Below are 20,337 nucleotides of genomic sequence, written 5' to 3' on the forward strand. Positions count from 1 at the left end.
TGTCATTTATGTAACTATACCGTTCCTTGCAATTTTAAGTATGTACACAAGTATACAGTTCCAGTTTAAAATCGTTATTAACAGTGCTAAACAGATTTAAAGTGCATAATGCTTACTACCATACATGGTGGAATTCGTTTTAAGCATGAACAGTGTTAAACATTAGGCATTTTTTAAGCCTTTGAACCTGCATTAATGCAAAGCTATAAAAATAAATAGGAGTAAAATACTCCAAGATCAAATGTTGCTGTAGGTAATGCTTATGAATGAGTGCATGTAAAGAATATAAATCATGAAGTAAAAGAATAGAAATTAATAGAATATAAATCCTGAAAATATTCTTTAAAAGAGAGGAAGTAAAGGAGTGTAGCAAGCACTCAGAGTTCAAAATAAAGTAATGGATTAAAGAAAGCCTGGGACAACAGCAATGCGAGGTCAACTCTTTAACTGGAGACAAAGGACTGTTTGTGGCATCGAGAGTGAGAAGGGAGAGCTGGGCAGGCAGGATGACTCAGGGGAGGGGGCGGAGCGGGGAGAGCGGAAATCCTGAAAATATTCTTTAAAAGAGAGGAAGTAAAGGAGTGTAGCAAGCACTCAGAGTTCAAAATAAAGTAATGGATTAAAGAAAGCCTGGGACAACAGCAATGCGAGGTCAACTCTTTAACTGGAGACAAAGGACTGTTTGTGGCATCGAGAGTGAGAAGGGAGCGCTGGGCAGGCATGTGGATTGTACAACAGACGGAGGGCATTGCTGTGGGGAGGGGGTGTAGGAGAAATGCACAAGGCGGGCAGGGGAGGGGGCGGAGCGGGGAGAGCGGCATGTGGGTGTTAAGAAGCCGGGCCTTTGAAGTGAAGCTAAGCTTCACTTCAAAAGGTGTCGGAGGAATGCGGCTGACGGCGATTGCGGCTGTGCACGCGCTTTTAAGCTCAATGCACATGCGCATTGAGCTTAAAAGTCACGGGCACTGCAAGGAATCGCCACGATTCCTTGCTTCTTAGTTAAAAGTTGTTTAAGCCGCAATAGGCTCGCAAGCTCGATGCGCATGCGCATCGACAGGCGAGACCTAAAAAGGAGAATTGTGGCAGTATATGTACCCTGGGACGAACATCAGGTCTGCAAAGGGTTCAAAGATATAACAAGCATTTGCAATGCAATAGGTCTCGCATTTACATGAGTTTAAGCTATTGGCATTGTAAATGACAATGCCTTTTAGTTCGTTTTAAAAACAAAAACAAAAATAAAAGGCATTGTCATTTGCAATGTCAATAGCTCAAACTCGCGTAAACGCGAGACCTATTGCATTGCAAATGCTTGTTCTAGCTTGTATTGTTCACACATCTGAACCGCAGAGTCACATAGCTTTCAAACAAAACAAAATCCTGCCTTGTTTATTTTGGAACTTGTATTCTTTGCCCTAATAGAAGGGTGTGTTATAATTATACTTTGTTTTGGGATACAGAAACGCGCAATCTGTTGGTTATCCATCTGAAGCAAACACAAGCCGTCGAAAGAATCACATTATTTATTTAACTTGACACCCTGAGCCACAAGACAAATTCAATGCAAGTACAACGAACCCCCTCCTCACACTCGAGGCACGATGTCGTTGCTCACTGCCTGACCCTCTCTGAAGAAGATTCTACGGCCAGGGGCGTGCCTGTTTTTGCTGTGGTGTTATATACCCAACACAGGCCCTGTACAAGCATAGCTCTGTAATCACGAGACTGACAGGGTCTTAATAAGAAGAGCAGATGGATGGGGCACAAGCCAGCGTGTTCTCAGCGGATCGCGTCATGGTACGGATCCGCAATGTGACCAGAAAGCCTTACTGCAACCAGATCGCAGGAGTCGCTTTGGTACGTTAGGAAATCTGTTCTATTTAGGGCCTGTTGTGACCGTCTTTTTACCAAAAACAAGGGGCTGTGAGCATACTTCTGAGCTGTGTATTGCCGTGCTGTGTCCTCGATGACCTTCCTCACCCTGAGAAACGGTCCTGCGACGCGGTCAGCCCACTGCCCGCTGGCGGCATAGCACTGTTCTAAGGATGCCTTGCCCATTTTTTGAGCTGTGATGATGTCAGTAGTTAAACTGGACAACGAGGAAGAGGCTGGCTTTAGCACCCTTAGAGTTTTATCCCTCTACTTTCCTTGCAAATAAAAAACATGAGCACCTAAAATGGGGAGGATTTTTCAGTGGCACCTTTCAGTAACTACTGAAGGATGAAGAGCAGAGGCGATAATCTGACACCTGGGGTCCGACAGGCCATCAATGTATTTACACCATGCTTAGAGGATAACGCCTGACTAGGAGGGAGGGACGAGAGGTTAGCTGGAAGGCTTGTTTACCTTCGTTTCCCCTCTTCCCCCTGGAGACTAAGCTTGGCATCTGCAGTGTAACCCTGCAAGTGAAAGATCCAGTCCGGGCGGGCGGAGCCAAAAGGAGACAGGGCGGTAACAAGGATGGACTAAGAAGCCTCAATGTAATAACCGATCCATTGGTTATTATTAGGCGGACAGTCGGCGCTTCCTTCGCCACAGATCAACAAAACACAACGATGCACAGCGACATGAAAGCAGCAGAGCAAGAGTTGAACACGCAGCATATGGCCCCGAAAGTACTAACCTGTCTGTGGCTTCCTGTCACACTGGCGAGTACTGGCGCATATCACCCACTCTTACTGTGTCTCTCTCGCTCCGTCTCCCCGTGAGCCTCTACCTCCCTCTTTCTAGTTAACATGCAGCGTATTGCCCCGAACGTACTAACTTGTCTGCGCCTTATTATTAACCCCTTCAGTGCTAATGACAAGGGTAACTCGTCATGGAGTTTCCATTGATTTCAATGGAAAGTCAATGGGAAGAGGGGGATGTACCTTAGCAGCCAAGTGGTTAAACAATCGGTGGACAGTTGGCGCTTCCTTCGCCACAAATCAACACAACACAAACATGCACAGCAACATGAAAGCAGAAAAGCAAAAATTGAACATGCAGTGTATTGCCCCGAATGTACTAACCTCTCCCGTGGCTTATTATTAGACAATCAGAGGGTATACAGCACTTCCTTCGCCACGCATCAACACAACACGGACATGTGAAAGCTCTTACTGCCTCTGTGTCTCTCTCGCTCTGTCTCCCCGTGAGCCTCTACCTCCCTCTTTGTCTCATGGCTTGCCCCATTCTAGTTAACACGCAGCGTATTGCTCGAACGTACTAACTTATCTGTGCCTTATTATTAAACAATCACTGGACAGTCAGCGCTTCCTTTGCCACAGATCAACAATAAACAAACATGCAGAGCGACGTGAAAGCAGAAAAGCAAAAATTGAATACGCAGCGCATTGCCCCGAATGTACTAACTTGTCTGTGCCTTATTTTTAAACAATCAGAGGACATTCGGCACTTCCTTCGCCACGCATCAACACAACACGAACACGTGAAAGCAGCTTCACTTAAATGAAAAAGTTGCCTACAACCAATAATAATAATAAAGAAAACAGTGTAACGCCGCAAAAATGTATGCTATGCATAGACGTGAAAGCAGATTCACTTTAATGAAAAAAGGGCCTACACAAACTAATAAAGTCAATAGTGCACCGCCGAAAGTACACCATGCAGTCCGGATGGGTGGGGCTAAAATTAGACAAGGCAGTAACAAGGAGGAACTTAGAAGCCTTCAGTACAATCCAAAACCAGCGTTTAGCATGGATGATGACGCAAGCCAATTAAATGCAGGGGCGGGGCTTAAACACCACTTCTGAAATCATACCGATTACAATAAGCCTCGCAGTGTGAGGAGCGCATGTGTGCTCCAGTGCTAGGTCTGCGAGACCTAAAAATGATCAGTAACTGTGAAAGTAAACAATACAGTATTGTTCCTGTTGGAAATCAATGCTTCAGGTACATTCCATTGTAGAGTGTTCTAGAGTGCTACAGATTTCCAAATGACTAGCGTTCTTAGGAATTCTGGAAAGGGAGTACTAGCTTCCTTATACCACTGAAGTATTGCTTCGAAGTGCGGCATTGCAAGTGCCTATTCTTCACATGCGTTCTGAACTTCTTCTGTGTGAAGAGCTCCATTGTGAAACAGCAAACCTTTAACATGATACAGTGGTGTGTCCTATCCCAGCTAAACATGGTGGTATTTCAGTCCATCTGCCTCCCATTTATTATTTCAATCTCACACATGCGTGGTGTACTAGTGGATGGAAAGTGCAATCTAGAATTAGAGGAATATTTCTATCTTCAGTGGATCTCAAATGAAAACTTGAGGACAGACTGATGTATGACATTACAACGCATGCTTTTACCACGCATGTCTTTACAACGCGGTTTTTACAACGCATGCCTTTACAACGCATAGTGATTTGGGGCGCTGGGTAGTGAATAGTTTAATTTACTATTCCAACTCCAGTCCCCGTGGATAGTAGGGAAGGTGTTGGATAGTAAATTAAACCTATTCCCTATCCTAGAGCGCCCCCTAGCGCAATGCGTTGTAATGGTTTGCGTTGTAAAAGTTGCGTTGTAAAGGCACTGCGTGGTAAAAGTTGCGTTGTAAAGGATGTTTCCCGGACAGACATGTCTTATTTTCTGCATGGAGCTACGTTCAATGAGCAACTGCTGAAACAATGCCAGAAACCCTTTAGGATAGACACTTTTAAGAGTACTTTCATTCATTTCATTTAATTTATTAACCAGGTATAGGATTCACAATTCATCTCATCTGTAGGTTTTACGTGAACGCTGAACTATGAGCAGGGGAAGATGGGATAAATGACTGATTAGAGAGGCAGAAAGCGAGAGTTAGAACAAACAAAGAGAGAAATGGGAGTGTGAGAGAGGAAGTTATATATCCCTATGCAGTCATGAACTAAAAAAGTGATAAGTAACTGATTTACAAGCTTGGCGCATGCTTTGATAACCTAAATCCAAGTCAGTTTTACTACCACAGCTACAAGCATCATGGCAGCTGCAACTTTGAACTTATGGTGTAAACGATGCTTATAAATGTTTATGATAGGCTATGAACAATAGAAGGCCTGAGTGGACGAAGAATTAGGACTCAGTTACAATATTTGTTTGGTCTTATTTCAATAGCAAAACTGTACAACATTCCCATTAAAGTACAACATGTGTCGTCAGTTGCCTGACGATGCACCACTAGTAAAATCAAACCGATTTCACACTTAGGCAAAAAAAAAAGGCTTGTTCATTTATACTGGACTGTTCAGATGTCACAAACATGGAGAATTTTGCAGAGGATTCAGGTAGTTTTTTGGGAGTGGTCATGGATGTGTTTGAACGGATCTGTTGTCATGCTAAATTTAGCCAGTTATGGCCAGCAGAAAATGTAAACTGAATTTTAAGAAGATTGGCCAGGTACACTATGCACTCCCCAATTTAAACCACTAATAAAGGTTATGGATTAAAGAGGTTCCATGGAACAACTCCAGGTCAGAGAACAGTCATTTAGACCAAAGGATTAGAGTATGTCAATACTAGCAAAGGGGGGGGAGTTGAGCAAAACAATTGGAACATTTTGTAGGCATCCACAGTGAGTGCCCTGCTGAGCTTCACTGGGGACTAGATGAAACACTGGTTATAACTTATGCAAAGTCACTCTTTTTTATACAGAATGCATACAGAAATAATAATCAAACAAGGTTTGCTTCACTGCTACACCACCATATCAAGCATGCATCCAAAGGACCTCCCTGAAGTGAACATTTTAAATGTGTAGATGTGGGAGTCAAAAAGAGGAGAGCACAAGTGCCATAGTGCCACAAACCCCATCCTTTAGGGCCCTGTGCATCTGCTAAAAAACGAATTGATTGACTTTAAAACAGGATGCCTGTGTAATAATGAAGCAGCAGCTAAACAAGGCCATACTACTAGAGGGTGCCAGATGCTAGAGTTGTTTGGATGCAGGATTTTCAGGGACCCACAACAGCTCCTTAATGGCCTGTCTGCCACTCAGGACACAAGTTAAGGGAAATTCTGACTGCACATTAATGCCATATACAGATCTGTTATGTGGTCATCTAGATGTGAACTCTAAACAGGAGGAGTTAAATCTATGCCGGGAGTGAGGGTGACTAGGATAAAATCTCACTCCACAAACATGTCCGTATGTGAGTTTAAGTGTTGCTTGAAGTGATTACTTTTTTTTATTTACAACGCTTTATTCTACATGTCCGCCATTTTGTATGATGTAAAAAGGGGTTGCCATTACCCAGTTTAATTGTACTCAATTTGCCCACGTCAAAAGGATGAAAGGTTGAGCCAGTGAGGCATCCAGTCAGTATTCCAGTAAATGGACAAAGCCCATTTTTAGGTCTCGCCTGTCGATGCACATGCGCATCGAGCAAGCGAGACTATAGGGGCTCATCGACTCTTTATCTAACTTGCAAGGAATCGTGGCGATTCCTTGCAGTGCCCGTGACTTTTAAGCTCAATGCGCATGCGCATTGAGCTTAAAAGCGCGTGCACATGGGCCCAGCCGCCTGCCTTGCCTACTCTCCCGCCCCCTCACTTCTTGATTGCACGGCCGCTAGGCCGTGCCTCCCCTACTCCTCCTCCTACTCTCCTCCCCTCCCGTCTGTTCCCGCAATCCTCCCACACCCCCGCTCCGCCCCCTCACTCTCTCTGCCCGCCCGCTCTCCACTCCATCAGGCAGCCAGCCGCACTTCTCCCACACCCCCGCTCCGCCAATAAAAACATGTTAAAAGACACTTTGAAACCATTTTCCTTGCAACGTTGGAAGTGGGTCGATATTGGTGATCTTTTTCTCAAACCAAAATTCAGAGGGACATGAAATTCCTACTTTTAACGTGAAAGCGCGTAAACTTCAGTTTGCGGGTGCTAACCGCATTAGTTCAAATTACACGAAGGTCGAAAGGGGAAAAGGTTGCACATCCCTACTTGCTGAGCAGTCTTGTGAGCGGTCTTCCTCACAGTCGAAGTCCTCCGGTAAGTCCAATGCAAAGCCCTCCCCTTCCCGCCGTGTCGCATTTCTCCTCCCCCCTCCCCTCTCCTCCGTCCGTTCACTTCATGAATTAGCATTCAAACACACAAACTTCCAGGAACTTTTTAAATAAGCAACGAGTATATTGTTCCTGACGTTTACATTTCATTATGAATTTAAATCACAGTATCTAGCGGATAGTCCAGGCACTTTTTAAACTGCTCAAACCACCGAATTTCATAAGCATTTCGCCTTGTTGTGGAGATCTGGGCACCCTCTAGCTGGATTCTTTTTACATTCAGACCATTGCATTGAGTTGTTTAATTGTGTCTCGGCTGTATGCAGTTTTCTTATATGGACCGCTTTTTAGCGTAGATTACGGTCTAGTTACCCATTCAATATGGCGCATAAGCTTAGTCCTCTTTTCATGCGCATGCAGGAAGCGCATTCAGGAGGTACAGGCTAATTAAATTCAGTCACCCGCGGATTTTCGTTTCCGTGCTTTTCGCGTTTTTCGTGTTCAGGAGACAACACCACAGGCTGCTTTCGACTGGTGAGTAGAGGATTCTAGAAGTGCTTACTCTTGACTGGGAACTCGGCAGGCATCTCCAAGTTTTAGTGCGGGTAAACTTATCGCATTTACGGTCTTTTTACAGAGCGTGTTACTCAATGAATAAAGATCGTGTTGAAAGGAACCCCACGCTACCTTTCATCTTTGGTGAGTCTGTTTTACGATTTTTGGTAACTCTAATTGAGAAACGCATTCGAGAACAGATGTTGCTATCACCAAGTCTTACAGCAGACACACTCACAGTATTACGGTCTTTTTACGGAACTGGTTTAAGAATGAACATACAGCGTTTTTAAAGGGATTCGCCTGTGCCCTACACCTTCGATGAGTTGTGTACTGAAATTTCACGTAGATGCAAGTGAGAAACGCGTTGTGTACAACATGCAACAGCATTTTACATTTAGAGTGCTCTGTTCTATGATTGCAGATTTGAACAAACTTTTCGCCTTCATACTATTTTGAACAGTATCGTGACATCAGAATTTTGAAGTTCCTTCGTTCTTGGTATCATGACTGAGTCGCATGTAGACGCATACATAAAAGATTGACATTGAGCAGTGTGCTGCAAGGCAGCACATGGTTTCATGCTGTTAGTTATGTGGGCTGGAAGTGTTACTGCACGTCTTCTCCCACAATGGGCGTGTTTTGTGTGCTCATGGTCTTATATGTATGTGCGCCTAATACCATAGCAGCCTGTCGTCGTTCTTTTTCTCGTACCTTTTGTGTCACCCTCACTCACCCCCACTCACCCTCAACCCCTCACCCTCAACCCCTCACCCTCCCTCACCCTCATTCACCCTCAACCCCTCACCCTCACTCACCCTCACCCTCACTCACCCTCAACCCCTCACCCTCACTCACCCTCAACCCCTCACCCACCCTCAACCCCTCACCCTCAACCCCTCACCCACCCTCACTCACCCTCAGCCTCAGCCTCACCCTCACTCACCCTCAACCCCTCACCCTCACTCACCCTCACTCACCCTCAACCTCATGCTAAAGATTTACAAAAAAACCCATTAACAATTCTAAAAGCACTAACTCTAATGCTGCGAGACCTATTGCATTTCTAATGCTTGTTAGGTATCTTAGCTATCTTTTGTTGACAGACCTCTGCTAGACGATTCCAAAAACCTAGTGATCTTTGGGCCAGCTTGTTACTTACCATTTGCTTTGTCACCCTCATTTGCTTGCTTTCAATGTCTTTCTTTCCTTTTCTTGTGCTTGCCCCTTCCCTGGAGCATAGTTTCTTTGCAATTCTTTGGACTGAATGGCATCCTCCCACTGCTTACATTCGGGGAACTACTTTTTTTTCATTTCAGCACTTAATGTGTTTTCTCGCTGTCTCCCTGATATGCTTCTTCCTCCCTCAAAACCCCATCCATACACACCATGTGTAGGTAACTGGGCTTTTGTTGCAGTTACCCCACCCACTTGTTGGCCCCTTTTTGCTACTAAATCCTGATTTTTGACTCTGACAGTGCACTGAGGCCTGCTAACCAGACCTCGGTGTCAGTGCTCCTTTCCTAAAAGAAGGTGAAGTCTAATTGTGTTACAATTGGAAAAGGACTTAAGCACCTCTGTAAGTCTGTAGTAAACGGTACCCCAGGCACCTAGGGCATAGATACTAAATAGGGTCCCTAAGAGCTGCAGCATATCTTATGTCACCCAAAGGGACCGACATACAAAATTCACCCAGACTGGCACTGTAGGCTGCATGACATGGTACAAACCATGAGTGAAACCAGGACATGGCATACACATGTGTCATGCCAAAGTCACTGAATCTAATATATGTAAGTCACCCCTACAGCAGGCCTTTGAACCTTAAGGTAGGGTGTATTATTTTTAATGTGAGGACATATCTGCATGAGCAGGTATGCCCCTGTGATTTCTAGCTCTATTACTAGATATTGCAAGTGAACAGGGAAGCCATCTTAAGGTATGTACTATGCACTGGTCAAAACAAGTTAACCAGCTGCATAATGGCTTCACTGAAACATATGGTGTTTGGTATCAAACATGTTGTATTAATAAACCCAAACTGATTCCAGTGTTGGCTGTATTCATACACGCACCCAGAGGGCACCTAGAGGTGCCCCCTAAAAACCTACTAACTACTAGTGTGCTGATGGACTGGCCTTAGCCAGCCTCTCACCACAGATGAATTTCGGACCCCCAGAGGTGAGGGCCTTTGCTCTCAGGAACAAAGTTTGTTCGGGAAAAGGGTGTTTGCCCCCCTCCCCCAGGATGACCTGCAAATTAGCATTCCAAGGCAGGGAGCTTCAGAGAAGTCCGCCCCCTCTGTTATGCAAATCTGGCTTCCCTTACAGGAGAGGATGCAGGCCCCCCTCTCTCCACAGCCCTGAGCCATCTGGCGCCATGACAGGCGGGAAAATTAGCTATGCAGGAGGAGTGTTGTACTGCCAGGCTGGGCACACCTCTAGGGTGACCAAGTCTGACGTGAACATGACTTTGGAAATTCCACCGTATTTTGTGTGGTGGAATTAATAATTCTGGGAGAGGGAAATTCTCACTCAACAAAGAAAATGGTAATCTAGAGGAGGCGATGTAGTGACCTCAGGGGTGAGTAATCCATTTGCTACTACCACGCACTCCTCTTAATGCCCCTAAATTAAGTATTTAGGGGAACCCCTGATGCCAGGACTTCAGATTTCTACAGACCAAAAGGACAAGTGGACAAAAAAAAAGAAGTTTGCCGGCCCCAGAACCAAGGATCACAACTGACTTGGCGCCAAGCCTGCCGGCCGGCCTGCCTGCTACACCTGACCCTCGTGGAGCAACTGCTGCATCCTGTCGTTGTGCAGAACTCAAGAAACCTGGAGGGCTGTCAGTACTTTGCAAATTGCCAAAGGAACTCCCTTGGAGTAAAGAAGCCACTCCCCTGCAGCCACAGGCACCAAAACCGACCTGCTGCCTACCAAGCCTTTTGATGCAGCACCTGCCCCTGAAGAGGTAGCAGTGCTCCTACTGGTCAGATCTGTCCTCCCTCCAAGTGTAGGGACACCAGGACCGACCAGAGTCGCACAACACCACTACCTGGGGTACCAGACCCCTTGCAGCAGCCAAGGCTTATTGTGCCCAGACAGGACACAAATGCCAAAGAAAACTGACTTTCATATCGAGGGACTTCAGGGACAGTGAGACCCACATTGAGAGTGGCCTAACTGTCCTGTTTGCCACTCTGAAGCAGAAACAGAGACCAAGAGTGGGTCTGTGACCGCTGCCACCGACGCCTGAAAGCACCTATGCACTAGTGCTCCAGAGCCCGAGGAAGGTGACAGTGCCAATGGGGTCCCCAGACCCACAAGAGCTAACCCCATCCATGGGTTTGCCCAAACTGGATTTCCAGTCGTCGCTTGTAGCCTCTTTCTGCAGGCCCCCTTCAACTGCAAGAGACTCCAGTACTGGATCTGATGCCAAAGGGAGACAGCATTTATAATGCTGTCAGTACCACGCGCATTGGTAACAACGCGGACGTTACATCGTCCGTGTGGTCACCACGTATGGCATTACATCGCACCAATGCACCGAGCCCCACCGCCTGAGAAGAAGTGGAACAATGGTGTCCCTATGTGCCCGAGGACCTCAAGGGTTGAGCCCCTCTGTGGGTTCCCCGAACTGGTCCCCCAGTGTCTGCTTGCAGCCTGTCTGCAACCGGACCATTTTCCCATTGAAGTGAATCAGACACCGGGAGCCGTGAAACATCTCTGAACCCGAATGCCCCAGAGGTGGCCTGTTGTTGTTGCCTTGGACCTTGGCCTATTCTCGCCTTTAGTCCTGGAGAACAATCTCTTAAGTCACTGCTAAGTGCTCAAATTCAACACATGTTTTTCTTCCATAGGATAACATTACCGATCCAGAAGGTGCACTGTCCATTTGTGAAAACTAAGTATTCATAACTCAAAAAGTACTTACCCGATACTGATGATCTTGGTATCTAAATTCATATAAAAGTATGTGTTATTTTTATACATTGATGTCAGATTTCTTTAATGAGTGTGATCTCACTTACTGCCTTTGTGTGTGTAATAAATGCTTACCACTACCCTCTGATATGCCAAACTGTTTGCCCACACTACCACAAAAAAGCATTTGGGGTGTCATTTTGCCTCTATAATTCCTATGGGCTTTCCCTTAAATCTTTACATGGTTTACCTCTTTTTGTCCCACTATATAAAGAGCCAGCTTCCTACACCATCCATGTTGCTCCCACCCAATAGCTCTTTCGTATCTTCCGCTGATTTTATTTTCCAAAATCCAACCCAAAACTTTATTGCTCTTCGGCTCCCAGTTTCGCCCTGTGCGACTACACCTCTCCCCTAACTTGGTCTGGCTACCTTCACTCAGCGCCATTCTGTTTAACTCCCTTGCCCGCTCCAACTTTGGTCCCTCACCCTTCCTCTGCTACTGTCCACCACTCCCGCTGCTCTCAGTGTTACATCAGTTTATCTTTTTAGATGTTTTTTTCCTTTTTTGGAAAGGTCTACGAGCTGCAAACTGCTGCCAGGACTCTTTCAAAAAACACTTTTGAGTGTGGGTAACCTGTTATTTCTTTTAACCACTCCAAAATTGCAGTCTGCCATCTTGGAACAATCAGTAATTAAAATAACGATTTATTTTTTATTTTTAAGCAGTGGGGTCATGCCTTTATTTGCCATTGCAGCTTTGGCAAAAATATATTTTTTCTTCTTTTGGTTGATACTGAATGGCACTGGCAACTAGCATTGGCAAAATCAATAGGTTCACATTAGCAGACTAAAAGGGAAACCTATTTAATTTGCGAATACTTATTAACGAAGCAATAAATGACAAATGGCAGACTATAATTGCAAATTTGCTTTTCAAATGCAGCCATATCAAAACATTTGGGGCCGTATGTACGAAGGAAACATTTTGCAAATTCCTAATTGTGCCTTTTTGGAGCTCGCAATTAGGAACTTGCAAAATGCGATGTACAACAGTGTCTCAGACTGGGGTCAGCAGCCCACCATGTTTGTGATTGTTTTTTAAATAAAGCAATGTTTTTTCTTTTTGAAATGCAGCCAGTTTTCCTTAAATTTAAACGGTTTGCATTTAAGAAATAAAAATGAAAAAAGTTTACTTTCCATTTTTCAAGAGCAGGTATTGGTCCTTGGGACCACTGACTGCTCTTAAAAAATGTAGGTGCCGACATTCACAAAGGGGAACGGGTCCCTTGGGGACCCCTTCCCATTTGTGAATGACTTACCGCCTCCTTCACAGAGTCGGTGAAATGTGGTTGCAAAACATTCATACAGGCCCCTGCATCTCGCTATTAGGAAGGGGCGTTTCATGGGAAGTCCCTTCCTAATACCGACCTCCAAACCCTATTTTGCGAGTCGGTAATCAGTTATCGACTTGCAAAATAGGGTTAGCACACTGCAATAGGCTCTACAGAGGTCGCAAACAGCCCAATTTTCTGTTTGCGAACGTTAAGACCTTTTGTACATGTGACCCATCAGATGCGCAACTAGAGCCAAATTTCGGGGGGAGGGCTACTAAAAATTTCGGGGGAGGGGGCCTAATTCTTCCAGCAATAGTCAGAGTGGAAATGCAGGGGCTCTAAGAAGGGGTGAAAAAACAACAAAACCTCGTTAACAATTAAATGGTCTTTTAAAGACCTGTGAAGTACTCAAAAACTGCCTGTGTGTGTGCCCGGGAAGCTGTCTCAGCCCAGGCTGACACTGGACGGGTTGGGCGTGGGGGGGTGGGGGTCCGAAGGCTTTTGAGCCCTATGGGCGTTGCGCGCCTGTGACCCATAAAGTTTGTACGAAAACACAAGCAAAACGTGTTTGACGGAGAATTATGTATATTCGTTGCCTAGCTTTCCCTTACAGAGCCACTGGAGGGCAGTATTAGCACCCATTTACGAGGATACGAGTTGTTTAATATTGAAGAGGATGAATTGTGTTAAATATAAAAGTGCAAGGGTAACCATAGCTACAATACCCAGAGTTTTTGTTGAGCTTCCCTTCGAAATAATTAAAAAAAATGTCAAGCTGCTTTAAAAGACAGAAGTATGCTGGTGGAAAAAAAACACACCCAAAGGCGAGTGAAAAAGCTCACAATGTTGGTCTTGCACGCACAAATGAGTTACACGCACGCCATGAATGTGACTCAATCCTACTATTCGAGCACATAACTATACAATGTAAAATACACACAGTCTGAACGTACAGCAAATGAAAACTGTACGGCGTTAGCAGAGGATCAAATGCAATAACCTCATCGGAGGTTCTGCTCATCACAGGGTCTCTTGGTTACTACAGCAAGTGCTGGTCCTAAAAATGTTGTGCAGTTTGTGTGCACCTTTGCTTCATTCCACCCGTCCCATCATGGTGACACCACACCAAACTCGAGCTGCCAACATGCAGTTAGTACTATTTATCTGCGCGTGCCAAATACCGGAAGTAGCTGCGTCCCCTGTCGATCCCTTTAGTACCGGAGCACTGTCCTCGCCAACCAAGGTCCCAGGGGCAGGATGAGGAGGTAAACATGGAGGGCCGGGCAGGTTTTAGAGTTGTTGGCGCCCGGTTCGAAAATCATTTTTGACGCTCCCCCCGCCCCATCATGACCACCTCCTCGGATTCTCTCACGACCACCGGGCAAAAGTGCCCCTCATCTCTCCATAGCCCCTCTCACACACACATTCCATTTGTTTTCAAACACTGGTAAAGGCTGACTTTACAAATAGGCAGGTATATTTAATCAACCAACCCCTTTTCAGCAACATTAGGAATAGATCATGAAAAACTGGGGGGGAAAAACATAACGTCCATGCAGTTTGCAAGCAGCTCTTCGATTACAGTTTGTAACAGTCACTGTTGTATGTTAGGGTTGTATCTTATGAACCGCGGTGACAAAAGGATCACTGCACAAAAGCAGGCACCCACGCAGCTATCCACATAAAATACAGATCTGCACGGTAGGCGTTCTTTGCAGCAGGCATGTTAATCCTCTGTGCTACTGTATGGTGAGTGAAAACTGGCACTACACAAAACTCGGACCTCTCTTCTCCAGCAGGAAAATTAATCACTAGAGTCATCTTGACATTTTTAATGCTGCCTGAAAACTGAACGCCCAAGTAACTGCTGCAGGTGTTTTTAAATCGTAAGTTATTGCTAAAAACAGCGCCCCCTCCCCGGGTCAGCAGCCAGTGCGACCGCACCAGTTGCACTGCCCTAAAGCCAGCCCTGGGCATAGGGTCCTGGAAAACCCTTCTGATAACTATTGGTCGAGTGCAAACATCCTTCGGGTAAGATGGTAAATGCATGTGTGGAGGCTGGGCACAGGGCGCACTGCTCTGCACAGTGCAGTTCCACATTACATGTACAGGGTGGGGGGGGGGGGTGGGGGTAGAATGCCAACTTTGGCGCAATCCTGTCTGGCAACTTCAAGCATCGCTTTATGGTGAGAGAAGGAATCCAATGCACGGCTATCAATAGTGCAGCAGGTGCAGTGGTACTAGGGCCGAGGGGCCCACAGTACCCTGGTTATAGCGGTTCTTCTACTATCGAGGGAGGCATTTTCCTTGCTTGCATGAGATCCCACGGCACCCATGCTAGGCCACTGCTGTTAAGGCTGGGTTGCCTTCTGAGCAGAGACTATTAAAGTTTTTTTTATCCAAAATGATATTTGCTGATACTGTTAAACCGGGCCAGACTGGAAACCCCAAAGCAGTCCTGGCAACTTTGTCAGACCAGCCCTCCCACACCAGGGGGGGCTGCACATGTGAAGCACTGCTGCTTTTGTTGCTGGGGGCTGATATTGCAACACTGCTGCAAAACCAGCCCCCAATAATAAAAACCGTCCCCACCGCTACAAAACTGAGCCCCACCCTTCCAGACACCCAGGGAAATGCCCGCTACAGCCAGTCCGGCCCTGCTGCTACACTTGTGCAGGGTTCACCTGAAACTGGCCACACCGCGCAGGTGACTAAGGGAGAGCCAGACCGCGCAAAAGTGATGAGCGACCCGTGCCAAAATGGGGAAAAGCAACGAAAGGAGCACCTGCCAAGATTTTCAGAGTGAAGTGAGGAAGAGCTGCAACGAGACACTAAGGAGTGTAATCACTGAAAGTGATCGGAAAGGAACAACGCGGCGCGCACAACCAGAGTCCGGAGGACCATTGTAAACAAAGATTGCCCGCGCACAGAAACTAATTCAATATGGATTGACATGCCCCTGAAGGGATCGGTTCACCGGAAAAGGTGAAAAGTGTTTCCGAGCCATAGGGAGGCGCCCATGAACGGACTCATAAGACTAGATAAAGATTGCAGCTCTAAAGACTTAAAACCGAACATAGGACTACCACAGCCACATTAAAGACAGAAGTGACAAGGCCCTGAGGAGAACCCATAACTGTTGTGTGGTGTTCGAAACGCGTCGGCAGAACGGAGATACAATTTAAAAATATTAATAACCATTGACTCACAGAATTGATAATGGTGTTATCTCCTGTTGACTATGACTTTGTTCACTACTGTTCCTCTAATTGTAATCATTGAGGGTCAATAAGGCGAAGAGCTAATATTTGCCAGAGGAACGGCTGAAAAGAGATTTGTATAAATGAGGTTGTACATAATGAAAGTTTAGTGTATAGTGTACAGTGAATGTGGATGTAATAATGTTTTTTGGTTAATGTTTTTTTGTAAATGGTGTGTATAAGTTGATGTATATATTTGTTATATATGTTGTGTTGTTTTCTGACATAGAAACGATTGATTTTTTCTATGAAGTGAACTTAAAAAAGAGAAGGTAAAAATAAATATACCTAACAAATCAAAATTGAGTTTGATTTGTTGCTAATGATTTAGAGCTAAATTAAACAGAGTGGGTTGGCATATACATATTTTCCATAAGATTTTGATTAGGGGCAGCAATGCTACTTTTTGCCTAGTCTATCCACGAGCATGAATTGAAATGTCAGCGCCTCCTAGGGACAATATGTGGAGTCAATGTGGAAGGCAAACCAGATTTGATCTTTGTAGGACATAAAGAATTTACCCAAATTCAAATGATGGGCTGATTTGTAAAGTTATTAAACACATTTGGATAGCACATTAACACGGCCATTCAATATGCACAATATTAGACATATCAGTTGTGAAAAGTGATCCTGAAGCCGTGGACACAAAAAACACAAAATGATTGTTACCGTGAACAGGACTATCACCAGAATTCCTTGAAGGCCTGAAAATCCATAAATGTGTTCATTTATTTACACATCATACTATGTTTGGGTACAGGTATGACTTTCCATAAACCCAATCTACACAATGGTCTACCTTCAAGACTTTTGAAAGAAACCAAATCCTTTATTGGTGGCCCCATTGCCTTTGCTACTATGATTCTCTTTCGCTCATGCTCTTAAAGCATCCCAGAGTACAAAGCCAAAACATGTTTGCGAGTCTGGCCTGGACTACTACAGGCAACTTACTGTTAGCAAAGACCGTGTCTGCCAGGAAGAAGGGATGGAAATTCACAGTCGTGTCTGTGGAAGTGGGCTGCAGCTTTCACAGCACAAACAGTTAAAACTATGTGTGAAATTAATTCTTGAAAGATTTTTAGAAAAACATGAACATGCAGTGGTGGCTGGCATCTACAGGGGGGGGGGGCAGGTTGCGCAAAAATAAAACATTAAAAAACGTACCTGAAGATAATTACGATGTCCTCAGCGTCACCGGACGTCTACTTCTTTCGACAGCAGTCCGGCCACCAAGAAACTCCCTTGACCAGTCCTAGCGCTGCTCTCATGCAGCATGAGAGCAGCACCCAGATTGGAGGGAGCAGCCTCACTCAGCGCTCCACAGCCCTCTGGAGGCCTGCACTTGTTCTAACCCAGCTGTCTTATAAGACATCTGGGTTAGAGATGTTTAAAGTGCGCTTGTGTGGCTGGCCGTAGCAAGACGGCCGGCCAAAAAGACATGCGCACTTTACTTTGCATAATATCCCACCCTCCTCCATTGCTGATGTCACTCAGCAGCCCCGCCGCATCCTGACGCTCTTCGGGACGGGGATGAAAAATAAATGGTAATGAATTACCACTTTATTTTTCATCTCTGGGGCTTTGGGGGAATGCAAGTGGGGCCATGCTCCAATGGAGGAGCTGCCCCTCTGAAAATGGACTTCCCCAGATATACGCGTTTGCATCTTTCACGATACATCAGAATTGTGTACATACTGGGTGGCAGAAAACCTTCTGCTCCAAAATAAATTGATCAATCACTGCAAGTATTATAAGAAAGAACAGTTCTTTGCAATTTTAGTAAAGTCCACTATGGCATGATGAGCGGTCTGATCAAGGTATTGGTGTATAGCACTGACAGGAGGACACTCTCGCATGTAGGCAAAACATATGAAACACATTATCATTTTCTTCTTTTTTTTCTTCTTTTGTTTCCAGGCACTTTTATTGCCTTTGCTTTAAACGAAGAATACAAACGAGTCAGTGCAATGAAAGGGTCCGGTTACCACCTGGTCTGTGAGAAAGGGCATCTGATCACCTTCAAGACAGCAAAATAAATCAAACCTTCATGCCCTAAAGGAGAGCACAGGATACTCAACATACTTCCTAAAACTGACAAAAGAAGCGCCTAGCAGGGGTACAACGCGGCCTCTATCTGCACGTCAGTCATCAAAGCTCACAATACAAAAATGCTTACAAGTTGTGACTCTTGTAGAACACACATTGTTTATTGCACTGTCTTGCAGTGTCCATGTGACAATGTGTGCACAGCGCATTTCAATAAAGGGTGCAGAGAACACATGTCAATATGGGGCAGGGAGCTGTGCTGCAGTGTGGACCCAACTCACCCCACCTGCCAGTGTGTCACGTGACTCAACATGAACAACAGTCCTCCTTCAACACAGCTCTATCTAACACCAACCGCAGAAGGTCAGGAAGCAAGGATAAAAGGAATGCTTACCATCATCATCAAACACCACCCTTGTGCAGGTTTCGAGAGGAGACTGGATATCACAGGAGTACAGCCCGCCAGTAATGTTCGCGATCTGCCTGGGGAAAGACTTTGTCCTTGGAGCACCGACCAGCAATCTAGCGAAGAGAGAGAAAGTGCATACCTCCATTAACCCTTAGGTGTGACGTGTGCACATACACTTTGGTGCACATCTCTTCTAAATATTTAAAAAAAAAAAACAAATAAGTCAACAAATAAGCAGATTTCTAATAGCAAAGGCTCGCAATAGCAGCTTGTTTCCCACAGTATTTTACTAAAGTATTGTAATTGTATTAGAATTGTACTGGGTACCTGGCATCTACATTAAACAAGGGCATTCCAATGTAAAAAAAATAATGCATCAATGGGAAGCTATTGTGATCAAGCAGGACAAAAACTGCTGCAGGTTTGGGGCATCCGCAGTGACCGCACACTGATCCTGCAAGCACCTTAATGAGGCAGGAATTGACATTCTCAGACATTAGTTCAATGTCGCCATGTTTGAAGGTGTAAGTCTTGCACACCACAATGGACTGCTGTGTGGTCCCCCAGATGATGGAAGTGTTGTGTAAAGGAGCACCACAACTTGTGGCACCGAGGTGTCCAGCAACACCTCCCAACACCGTGTGAGGGCGTCCTCTCAAAATCTGCCTGAGTCAACATATTGATACAGTTTCTGGACGCATCGTGGCGCTGAATAATAGAGTTTTAAAGTTAGCCATAATCAATGGTGCTCATTTTATCAGAAGGATGAAAGGCTGGTTGGAACTGCTGGGATTCAAACCTGCGACTATGAGGTCAAACTCAAGTTCCTGTTGTGTTTGCATTAGGCCACTGAGCCACCAAGCTCCTCCAGGACATGTCCTTGACAGACCCAGGAAGCTGAACCCACACAAGGCACGCCCGATTCCCCCTTGGGTTGATCGGGTGCAGGTGCACCGAGTCATTAGCCATAAACACCCCTTGCAGTGTGGCACTTGCCTAGCACCAACCCCTGTTGCTCCAAAGGAGAGATTTCTAAAGTGACTCAGCAGCAGATATTCTATTTTTCTTTAAGTTAAAAATCGGATATTTTAACACTTGGGTGGGTCAAGGTTCAATGCGGACAATCCAGCAGCAGGCCACATTTCAGGTACACTCACTCGCACTTTCCAAATCAACACAGCCAAAAACAGACACACCTTCCTAACTCAAACACTAATACAATTAAGGGACATTGAATTAGTATACCCGTCAGAGCATACATACAAGTTGAACATAGGAAAGAAGAAAGGGTAGACATTTGTTTCGAACAAACAAGCATAAACAACGCCGGGAAGCACACAGGAGTATTACATAACACCAACATAACGCACGAGGATTTTGTAAGATGCTGGGACAAAATGAAGGGACATTGATTCGCAGTTGAATTCAGTCTCTTGCACATGGGCGCCACATCACCCACAGATGACAACAGTGTATACTGAAGGAACCACGAGAAATATATTGGTAACTAATATATTTCCAACCACAGACATTGAGCATATCCAAAACATTGTGCAATTCCTGCAGCGTTCCTAATCACGGAAAACACAACGGAAACAAGCAGGCATTTCATTATTGGTCAGGAAAAAAACATTAAATATACATCATGCGCAGAAGATGGAGTACCGCGCCTGGAAGCACCTCCATGTGATTTGCACACTCTGGCATGTTACTTTGGGCACCTCTTTGCTATGCTATTGAAAATAATTTATCAGAAATTAGTCTTCGTTTGGTTATTTGTTGTATCTAACATTTAAGGGATGAATTTTAAGGGCATAATGACGA

The 20,337-nt window shown here is 45.1% G+C and overlaps 1 protein-coding gene across 2 annotated transcripts in view; it reads right to left on the reverse strand.

Annotated features, from left to right (window-relative positions):
- Positions 1 to 20,337, reverse strand: part of ITGA6 (integrin subunit alpha 6) — a 229,215-nt gene that overhangs the window by 133,287 nt on the left and 75,591 nt on the right. For both annotated transcript variants that reach the window (XM_078681563.1, XM_078681564.1), the window contains exon 2: positions 18,499 to 18,626. In XM_078681563.1, coding sequence (XP_078537689.1) covers positions 18,499 to 18,626 — 128 coding nt within the window. The remainder of the gene's footprint in view (positions 1 to 18,498; positions 18,627 to 20,337) is intronic.

This window comes from Lissotriton helveticus, chromosome 3_1, assembly GCF_964261635.1.
Source record: "Lissotriton helveticus chromosome 3_1, aLisHel1.1, whole genome shotgun sequence".
NCBI lineage: Eukaryota > Metazoa > Chordata > Amphibia > Caudata > Salamandridae > Lissotriton > Lissotriton helveticus.